Source organism: Thunnus thynnus, chromosome 23 (assembly GCF_963924715.1).
Source record: "Thunnus thynnus chromosome 23, fThuThy2.1, whole genome shotgun sequence".
Lineage (NCBI taxonomy): Eukaryota > Metazoa > Chordata > Actinopteri > Scombriformes > Scombridae > Thunnus > Thunnus thynnus.
The window spans coordinates 4,109,265-4,132,340 of NC_089539.1; the positions used below are offsets into that span (position 1 = coordinate 4,109,265).

At 40.7% G+C, this 23,076-nt stretch overlaps 1 protein-coding gene across 2 annotated transcripts in view; it reads right to left on the minus strand.

The window, feature by feature from the left end:
* Positions 1-320: 320 nt before the first annotated feature.
* mkln1 (muskelin 1, intracellular mediator containing kelch motifs) overlaps positions 321-23,076 on the minus strand; it is a 30,937-nt gene continuing 8,181 nt past the window's right edge. Inside the window, exons 7-18 of one of the 2 annotated variants that reach the window (XM_067581497.1) lie at positions 22,893-22,970; positions 22,510-22,575; positions 19,725-19,837; positions 18,856-19,068; positions 18,293-18,514; positions 18,031-18,160; positions 11,500-11,647; positions 10,819-10,933; positions 9,266-9,405; positions 7,766-7,868; positions 7,539-7,593; positions 321-5,761 (exon numbers count right to left, since the gene is read on the minus strand). In XM_067581497.1, the coding sequence (XP_067437598.1) occupies positions 5,640-5,761; positions 7,539-7,593; positions 7,766-7,868; positions 9,266-9,405; positions 10,819-10,933; positions 11,500-11,647; positions 18,031-18,160; positions 18,293-18,514; positions 18,856-19,068; positions 19,725-19,837; positions 22,510-22,575; positions 22,893-22,970 (1,505 nt within the window). In that variant the 3' untranslated portion in view covers positions 321-5,639. Of the gene's footprint in view, positions 5,762-7,538; positions 7,594-7,765; positions 7,869-9,265; positions 9,406-10,818; positions 10,934-11,499; positions 11,648-18,030; positions 18,161-18,292; positions 18,515-18,855; positions 19,069-19,724; positions 19,838-22,509; positions 22,576-22,853; positions 22,971-23,076 lie in introns of both variants that reach the window. The other variant, XM_067581496.1, reaches the window with a different exon arrangement.

Genomic DNA, 23,076 nt, shown 5'->3' on the forward strand with positions numbered 1-23,076 from the left:
AATCTTTATTCATTATGTACATTACATACAATGCAATACTACAAGGCTTTCTACACATTCACTGTATTCACAGAGTAGTGCTCACTGATCTGAGAGTACCAGCCTTACAACTCCTGAGTCCCACCCAGGGGTCGAGAGAAGGGCAAGATGGAAAAGTGAAAAAAAAAAAAAAAAGAGAGAAAATTAGAAAATATTATTCCATCCAGCAAACATTGTGTGGATATTTACCCTAAAATAGCAAAAAGAAAAGTAGTATTTGGCATTGTGGGCTTTTTTTTGTTGCTTTTTTTTTGTTTTTTTTTTTACAAAGGTGCTTTCAATTATTCTTTTTTTTTTTTTTTTTTAAAACACAGTTGTCTTCTGGCACAAAACAAAATAAACCCTACAGCAACCTTGATGAGCCCTAAAGGTTGTCAAAATATTATAAATAATCCCTCGCATAGCAGTTTCATCTTCGAAGCTATGAGCAGTGTCTTTTCTTATAAAGAATTACAGATCTGTGTCATCTTTAGTTGGTATCAGGGCAGCAAAAGCATTGGCAAACATGTACAGACACATAACGCACATGCCATCCTTTTCCAACGGAACATACTTTAACTCCCAAAAACGACCTAATAATCATAATACTATCAAGCAACAGTGTTCCTCTGCTGTCTGAGCTGTCAGAGTAGCTTCTGCCAGTCCCTGCTGGTGCTAAACTGCGCCAAACAACTAGAATGTGATTGTGGAGTGACAGAAAAGCGACTCATCTCCAGTGTCAGCGAAACAAAAACCAGCAGGATTAATACTTGCAGTGATGATGGGTACAGCAGCACAGCACCCACAATCACAGCAAACAACATCCTGAGGGGATTCTACATTTTTTTTTTTTACAATAGTGCATTTGATGAAAAGTTCTTCATGTTGTGGAATAAATATGCACATTGTGAATTTCAAACAAGAGCAAAGCTATGATCAAGTACAATCAATGTAAAGCATCAAACAATTCCATACAAGCAGGGTTTGTGGAAAATAAGGAGCTCATGTGTGACACTTAAAGGACCATACCTCTGTTTTTGTTCAGCCCATTTGCTACATGTCATGTATACTTACAGGAATAGTTCAACATTTTGGCAGATGTGTTTAGTTGCTTTCTTGCAGTGTGTTAGATAAGAAGACTGAAACCACTCATATGTCTGTATGGTAAAAATGAAGCTAGCACCAGCAGGCAGTTAGCTTAGCTTAGCATAAATAAAGGGGAATAGCTAGCCTGGCTCTATCTGAAGGTAACAAATCCAGCTACCAGCAGCTGTAAAGCTCACTTATTAACACTTCTTGTGTGTTTAATATATACAAAAACTGAGGTGTAAAAGCAACATGTTGCAGTTTAACAGGATTATGTGCCAAACTATTTGCTGGCCAGGTGCAGTAACTTCCTAAAGTCTTATTGTCATTATAAGGTTGCCAGGCAACCAGCAAAGACTTAAGTGTGTTAATTAGTGAGCTTTAGAAGTCCTCGTAGACAGATTTACATTTGGACGGAGCCAGGCTACCCATTTCTCCTGTTTCCAGTCTTTATGCTATGCTAAGCTAACTGACTGCTAGCAGTAGCTTCATATTTAGCATACAGATATGTGAGGTATCAATCTTCTCATCTGACTCTTGGCAGAGAGAAGCAAGCAAATAAACACATTTCTCAAAAAGTACCAAATAAAAAATCTTTTTACTTGTGACAGATCACAGTTCACCAATCACAGTGAACATCAAGTCTGGTTTTGTGTTTGTACAAGTGACATGATTATTTTTTATCCTTTATAATATAATTTTTTTTGTGTGTGTCTCTTTAAGCTGGTTTTCAAAACGCACTAAAAAGAAAACATTCTTCCTCTCGACAATGACAAGATGAATTCTGGGCAATGAGAGGTTTTGCCGCTACAGTCTTGGTCTGACATGTCCAGTACCTCATTGTGGTTAATGTTAGCTAATTTTACTGTAGATAAATCCTGCTGTGTCACTGACATTACTGAGCCAGTTCAATGACTTAATGACTCTTCCCTTCTGGTGATAGTTACTCTATATTTTAGTGTTTATCTAGCTGTAGTTTGTGTCTTTCATGCATTATTGTTATTACAATAATTTTTTTTTTAAAACCTAGAATGTCCGTTTACAACTATTTTCCTGATCTCTCAAAGGCTCCTCTGTCCATCTGGATAAAAAAAAAAAAAAAAAAAAACGCTTTCCAAATTTTGACTCCATTTCCTTATTAAAACAAAGATGGTAGCCAGAGATGATACACAGTATGTTCTTAATGATTTGTATGATGTCAACCAACATGGATTAGTTTAATTGTCAGTTATATTTGTCTGTATTAATGTTTCTTTCCATTAGTTTACATTTTCATACAAAGTAACACATGTTTCTGCTGTTATACTACGTCATTTCTGGCTACCAGGATTAGAAAGAGTCGCAACTGGTGAAGCAGCTTAAAAATCTTTTCCAATCTTCTTTTGCGGATGGAATATATTTTATCCAGATGGTTAGAAAATATTTTAATATTTATTTCTTTCAGAAAAACAGCTGACAAACTAGGGCTAGTGCTTAACACTATGATGTCATTGCCACTTGTCTGCAAATGTTACAGACTTGCTTTAGAGTTGTATTTTCACAGTACAAGATTTCTCGCTAGACGGGCTTAATATATGGTCCTTTAATTTCAAAATGAGTGTAAATCATTACCTGTAAAAAGCCACTGCACCGGGGTCAAACTAGTTCATGTCTTGAGTCTCAACTAGAATCTATAAGACTCACTTTGATCACAGATTTGACCCTCAAGTGTTGAACATGAAAGTCAGCCAGTGAGTCACATGACTGATAATCCAAGCTGTCCTTAAAACATTGAAATTCTGCCCTCGTTGAAGTGACCTTACTGATTTTCTTTGTCTGTCCTCAATGTTCCTCAAGCTCTTCAAGCTAAAGATAGTAGTAGTAGTAGTATTGATCCTGTACATTACACACAAATTATGTACAAATTGTGGTTAACAGTCGTAGTAAATGTGCCAGGGATGACAAGTCACATAGTGTTCAGATGCATCACAGTTGTTATAAATGTAGGACTTTGGACAGTCATTTGTTGCTTTCATGTGACCGATGAGCACTGTTTTTTTTTTTTTTGTTGATGGAATATTAGTGATCGTAGTTTGACTGAAAATCAATCTGTTAGTGTCTGACTGAGAGTCACGGAAGACGATAAACAAGAAAACTGACAAGGCGGGACTTTGAGGGAGCAGTAAGCACCAAGAAACATCGACCCCAAAATCCCCCCCCCCCACCCAAACTGATTTGGTGACAGCAGAGGTAAACTTTGCGACTGAATTCCATGATGTGAGCGAGACCCTGAATCCTCCAGGGCGGTTGACCTTTGACCTCCTTGTGGAAGATTTGAGCAGGGTCTGAAATGAGCTCACTACATTACCTTCCTGTGTTCGGTTAATTCACAGGAAAATAAACTTGCTTTAAACTCATACTTTTCTACCTAAAAGTTGGTCTTAATTTTTTTTGTTTTTGGTGACATCACACCCAATATTTGACATCTCAGTGTAGGATTTTTTAAATTCTATTTTTTTTTAACGGAAGCTTGTTACTTAGGAGCCTGTGTGGCTGATGACCCTACTACATTTACCACAGACAGTTGTCAAACTTCATGTATTCTGAACGCATCAAGATCTGTGTCTGTAAAATGAACTTTTACCATGGTCACTGAGTATTAGTTGTATTCTGATTGGCTGGCAGCTGTTGGTTAAATTTCAGTAACGGGACACCTACGATGCAGGTGTTTAAATGTACATTTTAAATGAATGCACAAGTGTTAAACTGTAGGTGAGGACAGCAACTTAGCTTAGTGAAACAGCGCAGAGTTAGGGTTATCAGTGTAACCAATGAAATAAAATAGATAAATGGATGCTTTGATATTTGCGTGAGTCTTGACGTCTGCATCAACTAACGGTAGGAGGAGGGAAGAGTTGTCTAGATATCAAGCAGCCACACGTCTAAGGTACAGGAGCTGTTTTTTTATGAGATTTAAAACAGAAAAGTGAGAAAATAGTTCAATAAGTTAATGAATTGATGAACTGGTATTTTTAATTTACTTATATATGGCATGATTTGGAAAGTGGTTGTATGCTCCATGATTGTTCTTAGGGTGTTCTATTTGATGCTGCTGTCTACTTCACAAAACTATTCAGGTGGACACTTGGGATTTTATAGGTGACAAAAAAAGGAGAGAAGTAAATCTCACCTACTAATTCATCACAGTGAAATCAAACCGGGACAAACAGACCTAAAAACAACTCTTCCCACTGTAATTATCAAACTGGATTACTGGTACTTGCATTTCATTCACACATCAGCTGTTTTAAGTTCTTCCAAATATCTGATGATGAGTATTAAACGTAGAGCCGAAAGGTTACCGCATGTGCATCTTGATTTTTTTGATAAAGAGGGACAAGAAAGGAGCTGAAAGATGCAAAAGCACCTTCATCAATCTGAGAGAAAAAAAATCTTATATGTATATTTACATATTCTGTACACCGACCACTTAAGTTAAAGTCCATTAATTACTGAGGGAAGAAATTCACCTTATGTCTTGGTAGTAAATGCAAATTTACCAGCCAGATTTACAGGGATAACAACCAAAACCATATAAATGTATATTAAGGTATATATTAAACTTTATCTTTAAATCATTCCTCTATTGTTCCTACAACAATTTAAAATTGTTGACTTTTTTTTTTTTTTGCATCTGCACGGCCATCACAATCATAAATAAGGGCAGGTGTTACAGGAAAGCAAGCGAACCAAACCATCAAAATAAAAGCTTCAAATAAGCCACAGACTTTTGCAGGAGAGACGCAAAAAAAAATGTAGTAAAAGAACAGAAGAGCTTGTATCTGTGGAGAGTGAAGTGGTTTCCTGTATCATGGTCACACCATCCTGTCTTCAAATAAATTAAAACAGCAGTGATTTTGAACTTTACTTTTGGAAAAACCTGGCCTGAGCAAATGTCATCTTATCAACTGTTTGGCCCAAACGCGAATGGACGCCTGTGATCCACTTTGAGGGCGTTCGTGGGTACAAAGCACAAAACCGACACTTGGAAAAAAAGGACAATCATAGAAAGAAAAAAAAAAAAACAAGACTGCAAACAATCCTCTTTTTTGGCCTAAATTTTTGTGGGGGAAAAAATAAAGAGAAGATGAAAAACAAGCGATGTTTGGCAGAGTTTGGAGGGGTTTAGCGGGCTCCGGGAAATCTTGGTCAGTGAGAAAAATCAAAGGGATATCTTGTGGGGGGAAATACACACACACACCCCCCCTCAGGTCTCCGTAGAGTTTCACTCATATCCCAAATCACACAGTGTCGTTTGTGTGTGTGTGTGTATGTGTGTTTACGACCCTCACCGTCAGGGCAGCGCGGCCTGTGACAGCAGGAGATCAGGGTGAAATGTAATCCCGCGAGCAAGGTTCAGAAATACAAAAATAACTGGTCTCTGTCACCTCTGTCACATCGGGTGTGTGTGCGCATCTGTGTGTGTGTGTGTGTGTGTGTGTGTGTGTGTGTGTGTGTGCGGGTGTTCAGTCAGTCCGGTTGGGTGAGGTGATGGGCTAGAGGGTGATGAGGTCTACCAGGTTGCCCTTGGGCGGTGTCATGCTGTCCGGGAAGAAGTTGACGAGCGTGTCGAAGAGCTGCGTTCGCTGAGCGTACGTCTGATCTACGTCTGAGAAACCTGAGAGAGGAGAGGAGAGGAGAGCGGAGTGAGTGGGATAAAAGGGTGAGAGGCAGAGAGAGAGACACGCAAGAAACAGGAAAATAACTAATTAAATCCATCCTCAGTTTATACTGACAAGCAGAGCCTAATTTGTTTTCTCTTGTGTTTTCTCTGTTGTAAAATCTGAGCTGCAGATGTTTGTCAGTTTGTTAGTTGCTGCTATAAATACACACATACGTATTTAAAGGAAAAGTGATAAAAATACACCATAGACGCTGTTATGTGACTCACAGTTGAAGCACTTGGATTGGCAAGAAACTGTCCCAGTTAAATAATCTGTACAAGAGATGAACAACTACACTAGAAAAATATCTGCTTCTTTGATAAAAAGTTGACGGTACAACACTGCATACATAAAAACTTTAGATGAGAAGTTACACGACTCTCAAGGGGCATGTCAGCGAGAAACATCCAATCAAGCTTAAAATTCTGTTACATATGGTGGAAGCTGGAGATTATGATATTGAGAAAACTGACAATTAGGCTAGCTGCAGTGGTCGATGTTAGCAGTGTTGCACGGTGTTGGGACATACAACCAATACATTACTTTCCCACTGCCCATACCGTAGTTTTGCTTTTTTCTATAGAAACAAATCCATTTATGAAAAAAAACTCCAATTTGTAAAGTATCAAGCGTGTTATCAATACTTAGTCTAACGACAGACGCTACAATTACAAACTGACTGTCTGCTCTGGGAGCTTCTGCAGCAGCAGTAGCGTCTCAGCAAAAAGTAGCAGAGTGAGACATCTGTTGCTGCTGTAAACAAACGTTAGCTGTTAAGGAGCAGCTGCTCTCATGTCTCTCCGGGTTTCGGTGCTTGTTTTCAGCAGCAACTCTCCTGCTCTCTGCCTGCTCAGCCTGCTCTAGGAGTGTCTCTCTCCGGATGGCAGGTAAGATGCTCCGGTTCTGGTTCTAAGCGGCGGTTGTCCTCTGGCTCGTTCCCGTCTGTGTGCTCTGCAGCCTGGCTAGTCACAGAGGACGACCTGCTGGCAGCAGCCTGAAGCCCGCTGTCACTAACTCTTAAATAAGGGCAAGAGCTAATCTAAAAATCTAATGTTACAGATCAAAGTAAGCTCTCTACGGATGAGCGTCATATTTTGTAAAATGTCTGGCGAAACCAGTAATACCGAAAATTTCCTGACCGTGGCATCCCTACTGACAATACAATCTGCTATCAATTTATGATCTGATTCTGGGTCCATTTTGGATGAATTCAGCTGCTATGCTGCTGTGTTTTGTTCAAAAAGCAAAAATGAAGCATTTCTATGTTCAGTGATGTTAAAGAAAATGTAAAAATGGATGAGGAAAAATGTTTCGCAACTCTATAAGACAATGAAAAACAACAAATCCTCACAATGGAGAGTCTGGAACCATAAAATGTTTGGCACTCTTGTTTGAACAATGACTTCAAACAACCAATCAATAATTACAATTGTTGCCATTTTATTTCCTTTGATTGCCTAATCAGCTAATCAGCCTAATCAGCTGTCCACTCATCTCATGGCCAGACAACAAGTAGGATTAACAGAAAGCAATCCAAACAATGGGCTGCTTTCTATAGAGGTACTGAACATTAATGCACTATCCAATAAAAGTTATCTGTGTACTTGAAAACTTACTGACAACTCAAAATCTAAAACTAATATTTTGTCTGAGTGAAACAAGCATGCAGATTGAAAAGTGAACACAACGCTTGTTATATGTGGCGTTTTTGTACAGCGATCAGACTCTTACCCAGAGGGATGAAGTCGGAGCTGGACTTGAAGAGAGCCGAGGGCAGAAGCTGGAACTAAGCACAACACAAATATTCAAGTCACTTCAACATATCCTTTTCTACATGTCAACTTCTTTCTTTGTCTTTCTTCCTTTGTTTTTTTTTTTTCAACATTCTCTCACATAGTCATTTATTCCAGTTCTTTTTCTTTCCCCTCGCCAATGATGTAAAAGAAAAACAGCAGTACCTCTTTGGTCTCATCAGGGTCTGTGTGGTCCACAGTGAGCGACAGGTCGTTCTGTAAGTATTTGAGCGCGCTCAGTGGCTCTGACTGGGCTTTCTCCTCGAACCTGGACAACCAAAACACACTGATGGTGAACAGCATCCAGTACACTGTACGCATAGTGGTGTTGCAGTTATGACGACTAACCACTAGATGGCAACAGGAGCAAAGCATTCCCGTCCCCGCAGCTCAGTGGTCAGTTTCACATCATGACCACTGTGGAAGATTCCATGCCTTTCCATAACTAGGTCAAAGGTCTTTCTCAACATAAAAACCATTTTCCCTTGAAATATTTACTTTTACTTTCATTTTTACAAAAGGGCAGACTCATCTACAGTTTGTACTGTTGTTGAATGTAAAATGTAATAAAGGTAGTAAATAAATGTATGAAAGTAGTAAGAAAAATATGGATATTCTCGTGGTTTCAGCATTGTGTCTGACACATATTATCTGTAAATATTCAATTTACAGATTGAAATATTCACCCCCCCCCCCCCCCACCTTCAGGCTATAGATAAAGAGTTCCTGCTCAGCGGACAAAGGACACAAAGGGCCCTATCTTACACGCAGTGCCAAGTGCAACGCAAGTGTCTTTGCTACTTTAAGACCAACGCAGTTGTCATTTTCCTGTCCAGCATCCACGCTGTTTAAATAGCAAATGCACTTGGGCCCATTTGAGCGCCCATGGGCGTGTTTGTCTTAAAATGAGGTGTGGTCAGGCACATTGTTGGCCAAATCATGGCAATACACGTAGGGCATTAAACAGACCCGTCAGGATGAGGGTGTCTGTCAAGACCTTAAACTGGTGGTCTGGGGACAGGGGAGGGGCCAGGAGCAGCAGGGGGCCAGTGTGCTTATAATGGATCGTGCGCTTTCACTTAGTGCACGAGGAGATCCATTTCCTCTACAGAGAAGTGTCCTTTCTTACTACTTGGAAAATGCACCATTATAACAGCAATCTGCCAAGATGCAAACACACCTGGCTTTTAAAGGGAATGGGAGATGACACTGTGTTTGGTTTATTGCATGTTACGCCCAAAACACACCCATGATTAATGAAGAGACTCAGGACAACTCCTTTGAACCATGCGCTTGGCACTCCGACCATTTTTTCTATCGTTAAACTAGCAAAAATTGATTTGGACACACCCTAACTGCACTTGTGTGTGCTCAGGTCGTTAAAATAGGGCCCAAAGTCTCCTTTGTTTGCCTGAATTTGACCGTGATCTCTGCACCTGCACTTCGTGTAATCTTTGCACTTCATTTTGAAGTGATCTCACATTGTCCCTGTGATCTATTATGTGATGTATATTATAGTATAGTAAGTACAGGATAATATAAGATTATGTTTTTTATGATGAATGTGTTTTTTATATTTTTCCCCTGGTGGGATAATAAAGTTGGACTTGACTGGAGGACACAGCACATGTCATGGAGCAGTGGTGGGAGAAATAGAGTGCAGACCTGTATTTCCTGATGAGGTATCTGCAGTGGCGGAGCAGGTACTCCTTGGAGGGCCGACACAGTTTGAGGGACCAGAAGTCGTCCAGTCGCATCTTGGGAGAACAAGACTTTCCGGGGTTTCCACCAAACAGGTAATGCACCTGGAAACACGTAGTGATTTATTACTCAAGTCTTCAGTCTTTAAATATACACAAACCTAAATCTATATTTCTTAAACTTACAAAACTCTGGTTAAATTGGATGGTTGTGCAAATGAAGTATTGCATTATGTGTGATTTCTTTTCCCCACAGTTAAAAATCGAACTATTCGGTACAGAGTTTCTTGTTTTTTAAGCTTCCTGCAGGTTTGCATTATCTCCAAACTCAGATCAATTCTCTGTACTTCTGAGTCTCTTCGGAGAAAGTCATCCCTGCTTTCACATCCTCCCGCTTTGAATATCGCAACTCGTCATATTTCGGTATTACTCAGTCTTTGTTTATCCCGTCTCCAACTGGTTCAAAATGAAACTGAAAGGGTTTTGATAAGGTCAAAAAAGGAGGGACAGACAGTATTACTCCCATTTTTGCCTCCCTACACTGCTTGCCTGTTAGTTACAGAACTGATGTTAAAATCCTGACGTTTTTACAAGGTGTTAAATGGTTTCGCCGTCTCTTACATCACAGAAGACAAACTTCTGTCTGCCCCAAGATCCAGGACAAAGTGTTATGGGTACAGGGCCTTCTCTTTCACTGCCCCAGATCTATGGAGTTACCTTACTCCCACCATCCGTTTCTCCCCCACTACTGAGATCTTCAAGAGTCATCTTAAAACACATTTCTACTCATTAGCCTTTTTGACTTTGAGTTAATCAGCTCAGGTATTTCTTCTGAAGTCTCTGTAGGTCTGAGCTGCCAGTATGGCCTTTACTAGTATTATCATTTTTATTCATCATAACTCTTTGCACTTGGTTTTCTTTAACCTGGGCTTATACCACTGATTCTGAATTGGATTATTTAGGGTTGGATAGGTTCAATTTGCAAGGTTTGTGTTTTTTTTTTAAAGTATTCTTCTGATTCGATCGTTTTTGAAGGAAGAAATATCGCAAGGATTGGACAATCTCATACAAATACTGTGACGCATGGACAGTTAAACTTGTTGAATTTCAGCTTATGTTATGTGTTTGATCTTAACTTTGAAATAAGAAATTGAGTCACAAGGGGGGTTATCATCCTCTCCCATGACTCATCCAGAGATAAGTCAAAAGGAGTCTGGCTGTAAAAAGCCTTCATCTTCAGATAATGTTTTTGCAGTGTAAATAAAGGAAAATGCTCATTTCAGTGTTGACCTAACAGAAGACAGCTCTGATCAAGATGTAGAACCAGGTGTGTGAATGAACAGCTCATGAGGAGACGTGTTAACTCCATGCAGCATGAATAAAAATCTGATAAAACTGAGCTGGAGTTCGCTTACCAAAAAAAAAAAAAAAAAGTGTTTTTGAGTGTCACTACTTGAGTGTAAGTCATGAAAATTGTGTAGGACAAGTGTGTGAGTGAGCTGTGTGTGTGTGTGTTACCTTGTGCATCTCATCGTAGACCAGCTGGTGTGCGAAGCGTGGACACGGCTCCTCCTCCTGCAAAGCCTTGCTCGGGTTTTCTTTCACTGCCTGATCGTTCTTATAGACACATGACCTGAGCAGGAACACACACACACACACACACACAAACAACAAATCAGTCTACACACAAACACGCACACATGACTAGTAGAGAGGAACGGGCACACATCCACATAATGCTGCAAATGTCTCGTTGACTTATTTCACTGGACACTGAGTACAAGAACAGCAGCTGAAATCAATGTACTGGAACAGTGAGGGCTGCAACCTGACAGCCTGTTCTCTCTTTACATACATGTTTCCACGCACACACACACACACACACACACACACAGAGCATGCAGTTCCCTTGTGGAGGCCTGAGGATCATCAGCTCTGTGCGGAGAGGTCGTGAAATGCTGTGTGGATATTTGCATAAAAGCGTTGACGTGTGTGCGTGTGTGCGTGTGTGCGTTCTTTGCATGCTCTCTGCTGTCTGTTGTGGTGAAGATCTCAACTAGAAAGAGCTGGTGTGTGTCAGTGTTTCCTGTGAGCGTGTTTGTCACTTCAGTGATGATCACAGGAACATCTCGGCTGCAGAGAAAGTGTGTGTGTGTGTGTTTTTTTTTGTTGTTTTTTTTCTTCTTCATTCTCTCCTACCAGTTGTTGCGGGCGATGTCGTAGATCCAGAAGGAGTTGCGGACGTTCTCCTCGCGTTTGTCCTTGTCTTTGCTGAGGCCCGACAGGACGTGGATCTCGTTGAGGTCAGGGTCGATGGTGGCTCTCTGGGTGAAGCCTGTCATCGGCACTACAGAGGCAAAAAAAAAAAAACACAAAACAACAACGATAAATCAACAGTGCAGCCTACAGGGAGGTCGACTCAGAAATAAAAATCATTTATTATTCCAGAAGATGTGACAGAAAGTGATTCGGCTGAGATAAAGAAATTATAATGTTTAGAAGTTATTCAGGTCAGTAGTTCTGACTAGCATAGAAGCAAAAAAAAAGAAAAACTCAGATGGTGATGACAGGCACAACTTTGACAAGCTCCATTAGTAACAGAACTTTTCTATTAGTTTTTCCCCCAAATAAAAAGAGGAAAAAGCAGAGAGCAGCAGTATTAGAGGCTGTCAAAGAAAACCACTTCGCATTCTTCATATTTATTAGAAATCCATCATAATTTTGTTATCCTGTTCACTGCTGTATTCTGTAATTTGTGTTCTATTCTGTACACACATCTATTGCATTGTCTGTTCATCCGAGGAGAGGGGTCCCTCCTCTCTTGCTTCTTCCTTTTCGTCTCCGTTAAAGGTCCTTTTAGGGAATTTTAAGGACAGAAGATGTTGTATTGCTGTACAGACTGTAAAGACCCTTGAGGCAAATTTGTGACATTGGGCAACACAAATAAAATTGACTTGACTACTTGATAACATAGCAACACGCCACCATGGCAACAAGGCCCCGGAAGAGACAGAGTGAGCAGCATGCAGATTCAGCTGGTGTGATTGGAGAAATGCAGACACGCACTGTTGTTCTGTGACAAAAGAAGACCTGAGACCTGCAGCGGGTAGAAGCAAGTCGCCACACCTGCAGTTCAACGATAAAACCTTTTTCCGCTGCAGACGTTTTGATAACATCAGCAGGAAAAACAGGTGTGATCGATAACATTAATAAAATGTTTAGAGGTATAAATGCTGCTGCTTAATATTTGCGTTGGATGACGATAAAAAGCTTGTCCTTAACTTCTCGATCAATTGACAGGCCAGCCAGCTGTCCTCAGCACACGGATCTGTTTATTAGAAACCTTATCTAATGCAGCCCAATCATATTTATATATAGTGAATCTCTGGCTCAGCACAGCACCATTTATAGCAGTCAAACTCAAGTAGTTCATATTACAATTTTTTTTTCCACATGAATTGTGAACACGGAGGAGGAAGCACAACGGGCATAAAATTCATGATAAGCTGCAGGCGGCTTGGCACTGACTGACTGACTCAGCACTGAAGCTGTATCTCCGCTGTGGTGAATTCAACTCATGATAGACATAACTCATAGTAGACGTTTTGACATGTCAGGTGTTAGTAATAAAACCAACCATGGCTGGATTCATTTTAGCTGCATCAGTTTTAGGTTCTTGGTATTGTACAAGCTGTCTCACAGTCACACTGTCACGTCTAACAGGCACACTTGAATAGAACAGCACGACTGTTGACGTCACTACACCTGTGCTCTTCCTGCTATGATGAAGGTCTCTGCCTTGGCATTGATTCTACAAGTCTCTGAACTCCACTGGAGGGATGAACACCATTCTTCCAAAAGATTTTCCCTCATTTGGTGATGGAGAGCGCTGACTAACACGTCGGTCTAAAATCTCCTATAGGTGTTCAATTGGGTTGAGATCTGGTGACTGTGAAGGTCGTAGCATATGATTCACATCATATTCATACTCATCAAAGCATTCAGTGACTCCTCATGTCCTGTGAATTGGGGCATTGTCATCCTGGAAGACACCACTCCCATCAGGACAGAAATGTTTCATCATAGGATAAAGGTGATCATTCAGAACAACTTTGTATTGATTTGCAGTGACTCTTCCCTCTAAGAGGACAAATGGACCCAAACCATGCCAGCAAAATGCCCCCAAAGCATAATTCGTCACCCATCTGTATATTTATCCATCATCAGTACTGTAATTTTTTTTTTGTATTTGATCCAACTTTCCATATCATATAGTAACATGTATCTGTTGTAGCTCATTATAATTTTCTTATACAATGTCAAAATATTATATTATATTGACTGTCAGTCTCCAGATAACGGAAGCGAGATTTGTCTGCCAGGTGTCAGTTGCAGGTCCTGCAGCAGTCAAAGCTGCATTTTAAATTCTATTTGGTTTCAATTTTGTTCAACAAGTCATGATTTAAAGAGAATTGAGCCTCTTCTGAAATTTTACGACTGTTCTGAAATGGACATCAAACTCTTAAGTTGACGGAGCTCTGACTAGATGGAGGAGACAAGCAACATTATTCCAAATCAGGCCTAAAAAGATCTTTTTTTTTTTTTGTTTAAATTTCTTCAGGAGTTTTCTCTGCCGGAAAAAAAACAGGAGGGTGATTTCTCCTGGAAGTTCCAGAGAGCCAGACGACAGCACGTAACTGTGATTCATCATCAATACCCCACAACAGTAACACTATTGTTAATGTAGGGCTAACTTTGAGATTAATGCTGCCATTGTGGGGCAACACTGGCAGTGTTCTATTAATTACGCTAATATAGTCTAATATCATTTTGGCTGAGATCAGACAGTGTATGTGGACAGACATCAGTGGGACGAGATGCCGCTGCAGTGCTGAACCCGGCCCGAGCCACAGCACACATCCACATGCGAGACTGATTTATGAAACAGAGACAAGAAAGAGAGAACTGTTTGGGCTTGATGCTTCCTTCCTGCCAAAAAACATTCTGTTCTTTCTTGCTCTGATTCTCACACATCCATTTGAATTTGTCAATTTTCTCCCTCCCATAGCCTCACTATGTCCAGATTCTCTCTGCCTGCCTGGCTCTGGCAGGTCGGTAAAGAGGTGGGCAATCAGCAGAAAGAAATCTATTTATGCGGTGTTTGAAGTGGAGCTGAGAGCACAGCAGAGGTATCTGTCTGTCAGGGCAGGAAGCATCTGACTGTGCCCGAGCCTTTTAAAGCAGAAAATCTGTCACATCTCCATTGAAAGAGGCACAGAAGCCGACCATGCTGCAAACGCCTGGAGAGCACCACCAGACACTGAATGCAACAGTCTGCCATCATCACTGGTTCTTTATGCTGACTGATGGAGCCACAGGTTGGAGCAAAACGTTACCCATGAGGCTACAGGGGAGCTACCCAAAAACACTCCACTAGAGGAGTCAAGCGATAGCATTGAAAATGAGCACCCTGCACACTGAAAGCAAAAACAAGACACAATGTGTCAAGGAATGATTGTAATGGAGAGTTTCTACATCCCTATTTATATCAGTGTGTGAGATGCAGGGAAATTCCTGCACAAGTGTCAGGTGTGTATTCCTGTCAGTTGAATGTATTTTGAAAGTCAACTTAATTTGTAACTGAAACATCCAACAAGAATTTCCATCACCTATCTGTTCAGAGCAGGTGTTCTGAATGAATATGTGAAGTATTGAGATTAAATATGTATTTCATTTCTGCTGTTTTGGTGAGTTAAACCAGTGCTGATATAAAAGGGATTTCACTGAAACTCACTTCACTTTTGGTAGAAATTGATATTGCTAACCAGTTGATTTTTGAAAAGAACAAACTATCCCAATTTGAAACTGCATGAGGAGTATTAGTATTAAGTATTACAAACTGTGCGTACATAAAATCTCAGACATTTAACCATTAATCTGAACTTTAAGGTGTTAGGATAGACAGCCAGAGTTCACACAGAATAATATTTAGGCCAGAATCAGCAATTATCAATTAATCTGCTGATTATTTTCTGGATTCATTGTTTGTACAACTTCTTCAAAAGTCTTACTGATGTCCAGCTGTCCCAAACCCTCAGTTTGCTATCATGTATGATAAAGAACACCATCAAATCATCACATTTGAGAAGCTGAAACCTGATCATTTTTGCTTTTAAAACAGGCTGATTAATTGATGATGAAAATAGTTGCTTTATTAATTTTCTGTCGATCAACTTAGCGATCGATCAACTTATTGTTGTAGTCCTACCTTCAAGTGTTTCAGTTTCGTTAGAGGATAGGAGGGCATTCTCAATAAACATGAACTGAATATGAAGATTTATGTTGGATTTATGGTCATTTATGTTTTATGTGTATCAATTAAACCAACAAGATATCAAGAAAATGACGTTGAGCTTGTCTAGTTTTGTCTTTTTTTGGTCCTTGCTGAATATGTGTTGTTTTCTTCTGTGTTGATGTTGACTTGTTGTTTATATATTTGTTCCATTTGTAAAACCTGTGAATATAAACTTCTTAAAATGAATGAATATCCGGAGTTCTAGCACATTAAATAAAAATAAATTAATAAATAAATAAAAACACACACACGCGCGCGCGCGCACACGTTGCCCTAGGTCACTTTTGGGGATATTACATAGACTTACATTAATTTCCTGGAGACTTACCCTAACCTTAACCACTGACCCAAAAACCAGCTTTTACCAGATGGACATGGCTTTTGTCCCCAGTTGGACATGCCGTCCCCAACTGGTCATTAGTCTGAAATTTGTCTTTGAAAGTAGCCTATGACAGACACACACACACAAAATGACATCGTTTACAAAGAAAGTGGGAAGATCTGAATGCCTGGAATCAGTTTGACATTCATTTCATAACTGATCAAAGAATTACTTCAGCAGGGAAAATGAAAGTACTCTCAATGGTTGCTATGGAAAGTTACAATTTAGCAAACAGTACAAGCCTCAAACAACAGACCAGCTATTTCTTCAACATCCCAGGACTACTGGCCGATAATATATAGGTGAGAGTCCTAAACTCCTCACTGACCAGAGCATCCAAACAACCTCCTGCAAACAGAAAGGCTCAGATACAGAACAGCCCATCTCCTGCACTGTCACCAAACCAGACCACTGACCCAAACCACCTTTTCTCCTTAAAGCTACAGGAGCCAGCAAGATGGAAAGACCAATTCACACCCCACTTGGAGAAACGAGCCCCACCGATGGCTATCATAACTCACCTCTAAGAGCCAGTCACACACACAGACAAGCTGGCACCAACTTTAATCTTACTGTGAACTCTGACCTCTAAGACTTAAATGATCAACAAAACAACTGTTCACTGTACAAACCAGCATAAGGCACATGCTGCACGATATGCCATGCTCCAGTGACATACAGACACAGACATTTAACAGAATACTCCACATCAAACATGTGGACACACACACACACACACACACAAGCTCTAACATGTAGACTTAATATTGTAGGCTGATAGATGTGTGTATATCATGTGTGTGTCATTATGTGCTTTAGTTAGACTTTTATTCCACTGCCTTTAAGCCAAGAAATCTACCACCAACATAATTCAATCATGCTTGATAACACTTACATCATGTTTGGTATCATTCTGCTTGGTTCACTTTCAGAACACTAAAGCTACTAAAATGCAAAATTAGAAATTGTACCCGCCTGTCTGTAGACAGGAGGGGGACTGACTCTGCAACCCTGGGATTGGCCAGGATGCACCTTCTGAGTGGGCAGACCGAAACTTTACAACAGTGTGTTATCTGAAACTCTTGGCTGCTTTTTGCTGGTTGCTAGTTTCTTCTTACTTTTGTCTTTGCCTTCTTACTTTCCGCCACGCCGGTGGAAAGCTTGCATCCTGCCAGTCTGAAGATGTGATTCAGAATAATAGGAGGTGAAACCTCAGAATCTAGAGTCATGAGTTAAGGATCAAGACTAGGAGAGCATAAACCCAAGAGCGCTCTTCCAATGGGAACTTTACAAATCCAGCCAACTCACACATCATTACAAGATCCAGACTCCGGCTCCTCACTCCATTCTCCACAAGAAGCCAACCCCAGGGAGCAAGCAAGTATTTGTACAAAACCTTCATCAACTTGCTTAAACCCTGGTGCATTTGTAATCAGGTTTTATCAGGTCTCTCATACCAACTACACAATAGATAACTCTGCATCATGCATGTTTGTAAAATGTTGTAGTGTTTAGTACTTGTAGCTGTAGTGTTAGTAATAAATGTGTTTCTTGTGTTTGCATCTCAGTCACTTATCCTTAAAAGCCCTTATACCCTCGCAAAATCATAATTAAGATTAATAACAAACATAATTCTAATTGACCTCTCTTGTGTGGCCAACAAGGAGGACTATTTCCCTATTGTTATACCTACTCTAATATGAGTTATGTCTATGGACGAATCATTTCATGTTGGAGTTGTGCACAATAATAACTCATAATGCCCCCATAAAATCATAAAGATATATGAGTGCACAAATTCCTCCACAGACCAACCAGTTTCTTTTTACAAATGCAGTTTTGTTATCAATTTGGAAAGGTTTTAAAGGTTATCATGTCAAATATTTAAATTAACCTTTCCAAAATGAGTGCTGGAATTTCCTTGATATTTAATCCTACGCAGAGAAAAAAAAAAAAAAATCAGGGGAAATATATGACAGATCATAAATCTCACCCATGCCCGAGTCCTTCTTGGTGCCGTCTGATATGATCTCTACGTGGTCTCCGTCCACATCGTAGCTGAAGAAATCATTGAGGTACGTCTTTGACCTCTGACCCCCAAACACATAGAGACAGCGGTTTCTCTGTTTTGAGAAGAGAGCGATGGAGGAGAAATTTAAAAAAAAAAAAAGAAATTATGATGAACATTTAAGCTTTAATAAAATAAGCGGGATTATTCACACAGCAACAGAAATAGCCTCAAAACGTGGACTCACAGTGTGGAAGAGCATGCAGTGTCCGATGCGGGACTGGACGTCCTCTGGCCCGGCATTACACGAGTCTTCCCGCAGGAGGCTCCACGTCCCCGCCTGACAGTGGTAAGCGTAGAGGCCACTGAACTGGGGCTCTGACGTCCGGCTGTCCTCCACGCTGCCGTTACACGTCAGGATTCGACCGCCGAATGTGTAGATCATATGCTTCTCCGAGTCCATGCACATCTGCAGGAAGGGCAGAGGGCGAGGGGGACGAGGGATGTAGGAAAAAGGAAGCAGGCGAGTTCAGACAGAGGTTTAGTGGAGGAAGTGAAGGGCAGCAGGATGAGTTCCTGGTTTCCACTATTTGTGTTGAAGGATTAAATGTATGCTCGTAGCCCCGCATCTGTGTCATAAAACTCTTCTTCATTCATTTTGAATGGAATTATAAATGAACGGCATATATACTTTTGCAAATTCTAATCTGTATTATGTACTATTATGTACTACTCAAATAATAACACTAAATAGAATCATATACTTTACATCTCAAGACAAGCTATTCAAATAAAATCATTTTTAGCTACCTGATGGTCAAACACCAGCTTTGGCCCTCCGTCAGCTGACGTGTCCTCGCTGAGTAGCGTCCAGGTGTTGGCGTCGATGTCGTAGCGGTAGAAGTCGCTCTTCAGAGACTTACTGTTCCTGACGCTGGAGTCGAGGTAGCGACCCAGTGTGTAGATCTGACGCTGCTGGGAGTCGATGCACATCTTGTGGCAGGAGCGAGCGCTGGGACCGCTCTGAGTGATACACAGATACAGACAGGCATCTGTTCAGCTGTTTAACATTTGTATTCACTAACATAACCAGTCAATAACCTGTCCTGATGACTGGGTAGCTATGGCTGGAGATTCCTGAACAGCAGTTGGGATGTTATGCAAATAAATTATTTCATACAAAGGTCTGCTATAGTTGATAGTCTATATGTTACGAAGAGGGCAAAAGAAAGACCCGTTGGAACATATTGTTCCTGAACTCATTAAGAGTTTGAGGCACTGATGAAAACTATAAATCATACTGACAAGTAAGCTCTATCGCACTCCTAAATGTTAATTAAAAACAGAACTTCCTCCTGAATTCTGTCAACATTAGATGAGAGCAGCACTGCGCCAGAAGGTAAACCAGCTTCTGCTTAACATTTAAAATGCAATCTGGCTTTCTAACTATAAAGACTGTTCTATAAAAAAAAAAAACTGTTTCATGCTCAAAATACTAAAACAGGATCAAAGTTGACAGAGGAAAGAGGGTGTTAATGAGAAAGCATTTTGGTACTTTCCCACATTTTTTTTTCAATACTACATAGATATAAAAATGATTTGGTACATACAGGAATCTTTCTCAGTGACCAGCTTTACTTAAGTTTTACAATAACACTCTTTGGCCCCCCTCCTCTCACCTCTTTCTCAGTGTCCCTGGAGATGCAGGCCCACTGGTTCTCCTGAACACTGTAAGCCCAGAAGTCAGCCAGGTCCTGCGTTCCATCCCAGCCCCCAAACAGGTACACGGTCTCTGTAGGCACAAACATTGCTCAACAAGTGGCAAACTGACAAGAGCTGACTTTTTTTATAGTCCGATCGTTTTTTGACCCTGATCTGAGTCTTTTAATTCTGTAGCTGTGCCAAGACAAAGTTTAAAATTGCTGTATTTATTTAACCTACATACTACAGCTGCACAGTGAACACTTGATCCACTGTAAACCTGCATTAAAATGACTAAAACTATTCAGATGAAAGCTGGACAACTCTGTATCACAGCTTTCCTTCAAACAGTATCTTTGAAAAGTATCCAACAGTGGTTTGTATGAAGACAACAGTGAGAGGAGTGTGGTGCTGTAGTTAAAGGGTTGCTGAATAGGATTTCTCCTCTCTCTCTGGGTTTTTTTTTTGGCAACCAAAAGTGCTTTTTCCCTGATTCATTCACTCACATGGCTGTGCATAAGGAAACTGCTGCAGTGTTTTAATGAGCATTTTACAAAGCAAATGTTCCAGGAGTTAACAATAACTGATCAGAAATTGATCAGGTGTTATATAGATGACACAATCCATCAGGAACGCTTGGACCGACCGCAAACCCAAGCATGCAGATCGCAACGCTCACTTTCTGCTGCTCAAATTCCAAAGTCTCCATCTGTGTTAAGAGTGTAGCTTTCCCAACCATCAACAATATTCCGAAACACATCTGGAAATTACTCAGTGACGAGGGTACGGTGTTAAAAGACACATAAATATTGCGGTGTTTTACCTCTTTTTCGACACATTTGTGTTGCGTCTCTAATTAAGCAGCTTACTGATCTCTGATATGTAAACACTGTCTGGGTCAAACACAGGCCACTGCGGCTCAAGCTGATGGGAGTTATGGGAAATTGCAATCGTATCACAGACTTGTGTAGGAGGAACTAAGTTATGCCATTACTGTTACCATTCCAAAACAGAAAACCGGCTGGAAAATGAGTTGCGAAAGCCACGAAGTATTCAGTGAGTCACTGGTAATTATTAAGAATAGGTTTGTTTTGGCCACTGGATCATAGAAATTGTATTTATTGCATTTTTAGTCATTAAGATTTCATTTTTTGCATAAATGTGTGCTGTGGTGTTTCAAAGCAAAGCGCTATTAGAGATCACGCCCCTCCTGATGTTAAGGACGCGCTGACCGTATGTGTGGCTGATGGGTTTAGGAGGTAGAGGTGAACCTAGACATTGAAAAGTCCCGCCTTGTGTTGAGACGTGTTAATAATCAAAATCAGAAAATAATTACAGAGGCTCTACATGGGATCAGAGGGCTGTATCACAAAGTGAGATAAGTTTAGGTTTATCTCAGGCTTTCCTGGTATCATGAAGCTGGATCTATTTTAACTGCATTATATCACCGTGGTAACCTATATGGTGCCCTATACGGTGAAGGGAAATAAGGACTGAGTTTATGATACAGTAGATGCTTTATGGATGAGTAGAATTACTTTGCTGTTCAAGGCTTTCCATGTGTCCAGTCTGGTTTTCAGAGCGTCTAACAAACAACAATTTACAACAATAAATGACACTGCGAAGTTGCATTACATTTCTTTCATTCTCTACATGATAGATAGATATCTTTTATACTTTTATTGCATTACTGCAGCCTAGAATAACATTAGGTTTTTTTTCTTCTCCTCTCTCCTTTGGCAGCAGAAACAGTCTTACTACCTTTAACTTTAAGTGTATCACATAATCTTAACAGATCGTCATGGATAAAGCAAAAACACTCATTCCACACTACCGAGCATGTTGAAAATACCAGATGGATTTTAACAGACATGCATAGTAATACCTACACTTATTTATATATCATATTACCTCACTTTTAATATTTGGATATTAATTCCTAGTGTTACTACAGCTTTTTATTCTTTCTGTGTACTCCATGCATGGTTCTGATGAGGTTGCATGTAATTAAGAACTCTTTCACGTGTACATGCCAGTAGCCGGCCCAAACTTAACTGAGCCAGTTGATTAACCAGCTTCATGACACCAGTTATCCTGGATCACCAATGTTAGTCTCAGCAAAGCAGGTAAACCGAAGAGAGCCTGAACTTACTTGGTGATACAAGCCCCCGAGAGAGCACACAAACAACTGGATCCGGGCAAGACAAGAAATGATTTGGGATCTTGCCAAACAGGAAGAAAATCTAACTCCTGTATCAACATCTATCCAGTTCTGCTACCATAACACAGAAGTCAGTGTTTGCTTGCTGAGACAGACCAGAGGGATGCAATGCCTTCTCTCAGTTCTGACACAAGTTGCAGACACTGCATCACTTTTTCTCTCTCTCTCTCGCGCACACACACACACACCACACACACACAATGCAGGCTTTTGTCTTTCAGATGGCCAGCGGGAAAGTACACCACCACCACCACCACCACCACCACCGCCGACACCAGAGAGAGGAAAGAAAAAAAAAAAAAAACAATTGTTGTGTGTCTCTGTCAAAACTCAAGTTGTGATTTATGTACTCTTAAAAAAAAGAAATACCCTCGGGACAGTTTCGTTTCAGAGGAAAAAGGGCTGGAGGTGGGCGGGCCGGGAAGGGGGGGTTAATTTGATTAAACAGTAATAGAGCTTGGAGTTCTGAGTCTGTGTGGGAGGATATGACTCATAGTGCCGGTTAAGCTGCCAAGTCACAACACTGGCTGCGTGGGTCTCACCAGTCTGGACGTCAATGACCATTTGATGCCCTCCTCTCATCCCTGGCCTGTTGTCGTCGCCGTCACCTGCGGAAGAGGAGAGGGAGGAGGAGGAGAGAAGAGGGAGGGCGTGTGTGAACATCGGAGATGGAAGATGACGCGGAGGAAAGCAGAGAGAGTGAGAGGATCGTGTGGGATGGGTGGACGATGGGAGGAGCAGAGGGCGAGGGCGAGGGGAGGGGGGGGAGCAACACACAAAAAAAAGGAAGGCGGCGTTGTTTTAGCTACAAAGCTGTCACACTGTACTGAAATGTTTGATTGACGGATTGGGGAAGTTTCCCCCCCTTGAAAAGATGGTCTCTCACTGTTCATGTCGTCTCGGTTGATTTCTTGGGCGCTTGTACCTTTGTTGCATTTCGGGATGATCTGACTCCACCTGGGCTTGTACTCCTGCTGGCTGATATACTGGTTAAACAAACCGTCTAGTGAGGAGAGAAGAGCATCACATACGGCAAATTCACCATTAGTACAATCAAAAAAAACCCCCCAAAAAAAACAGATAAAAACGGATTTTGATTTGACCTCTGG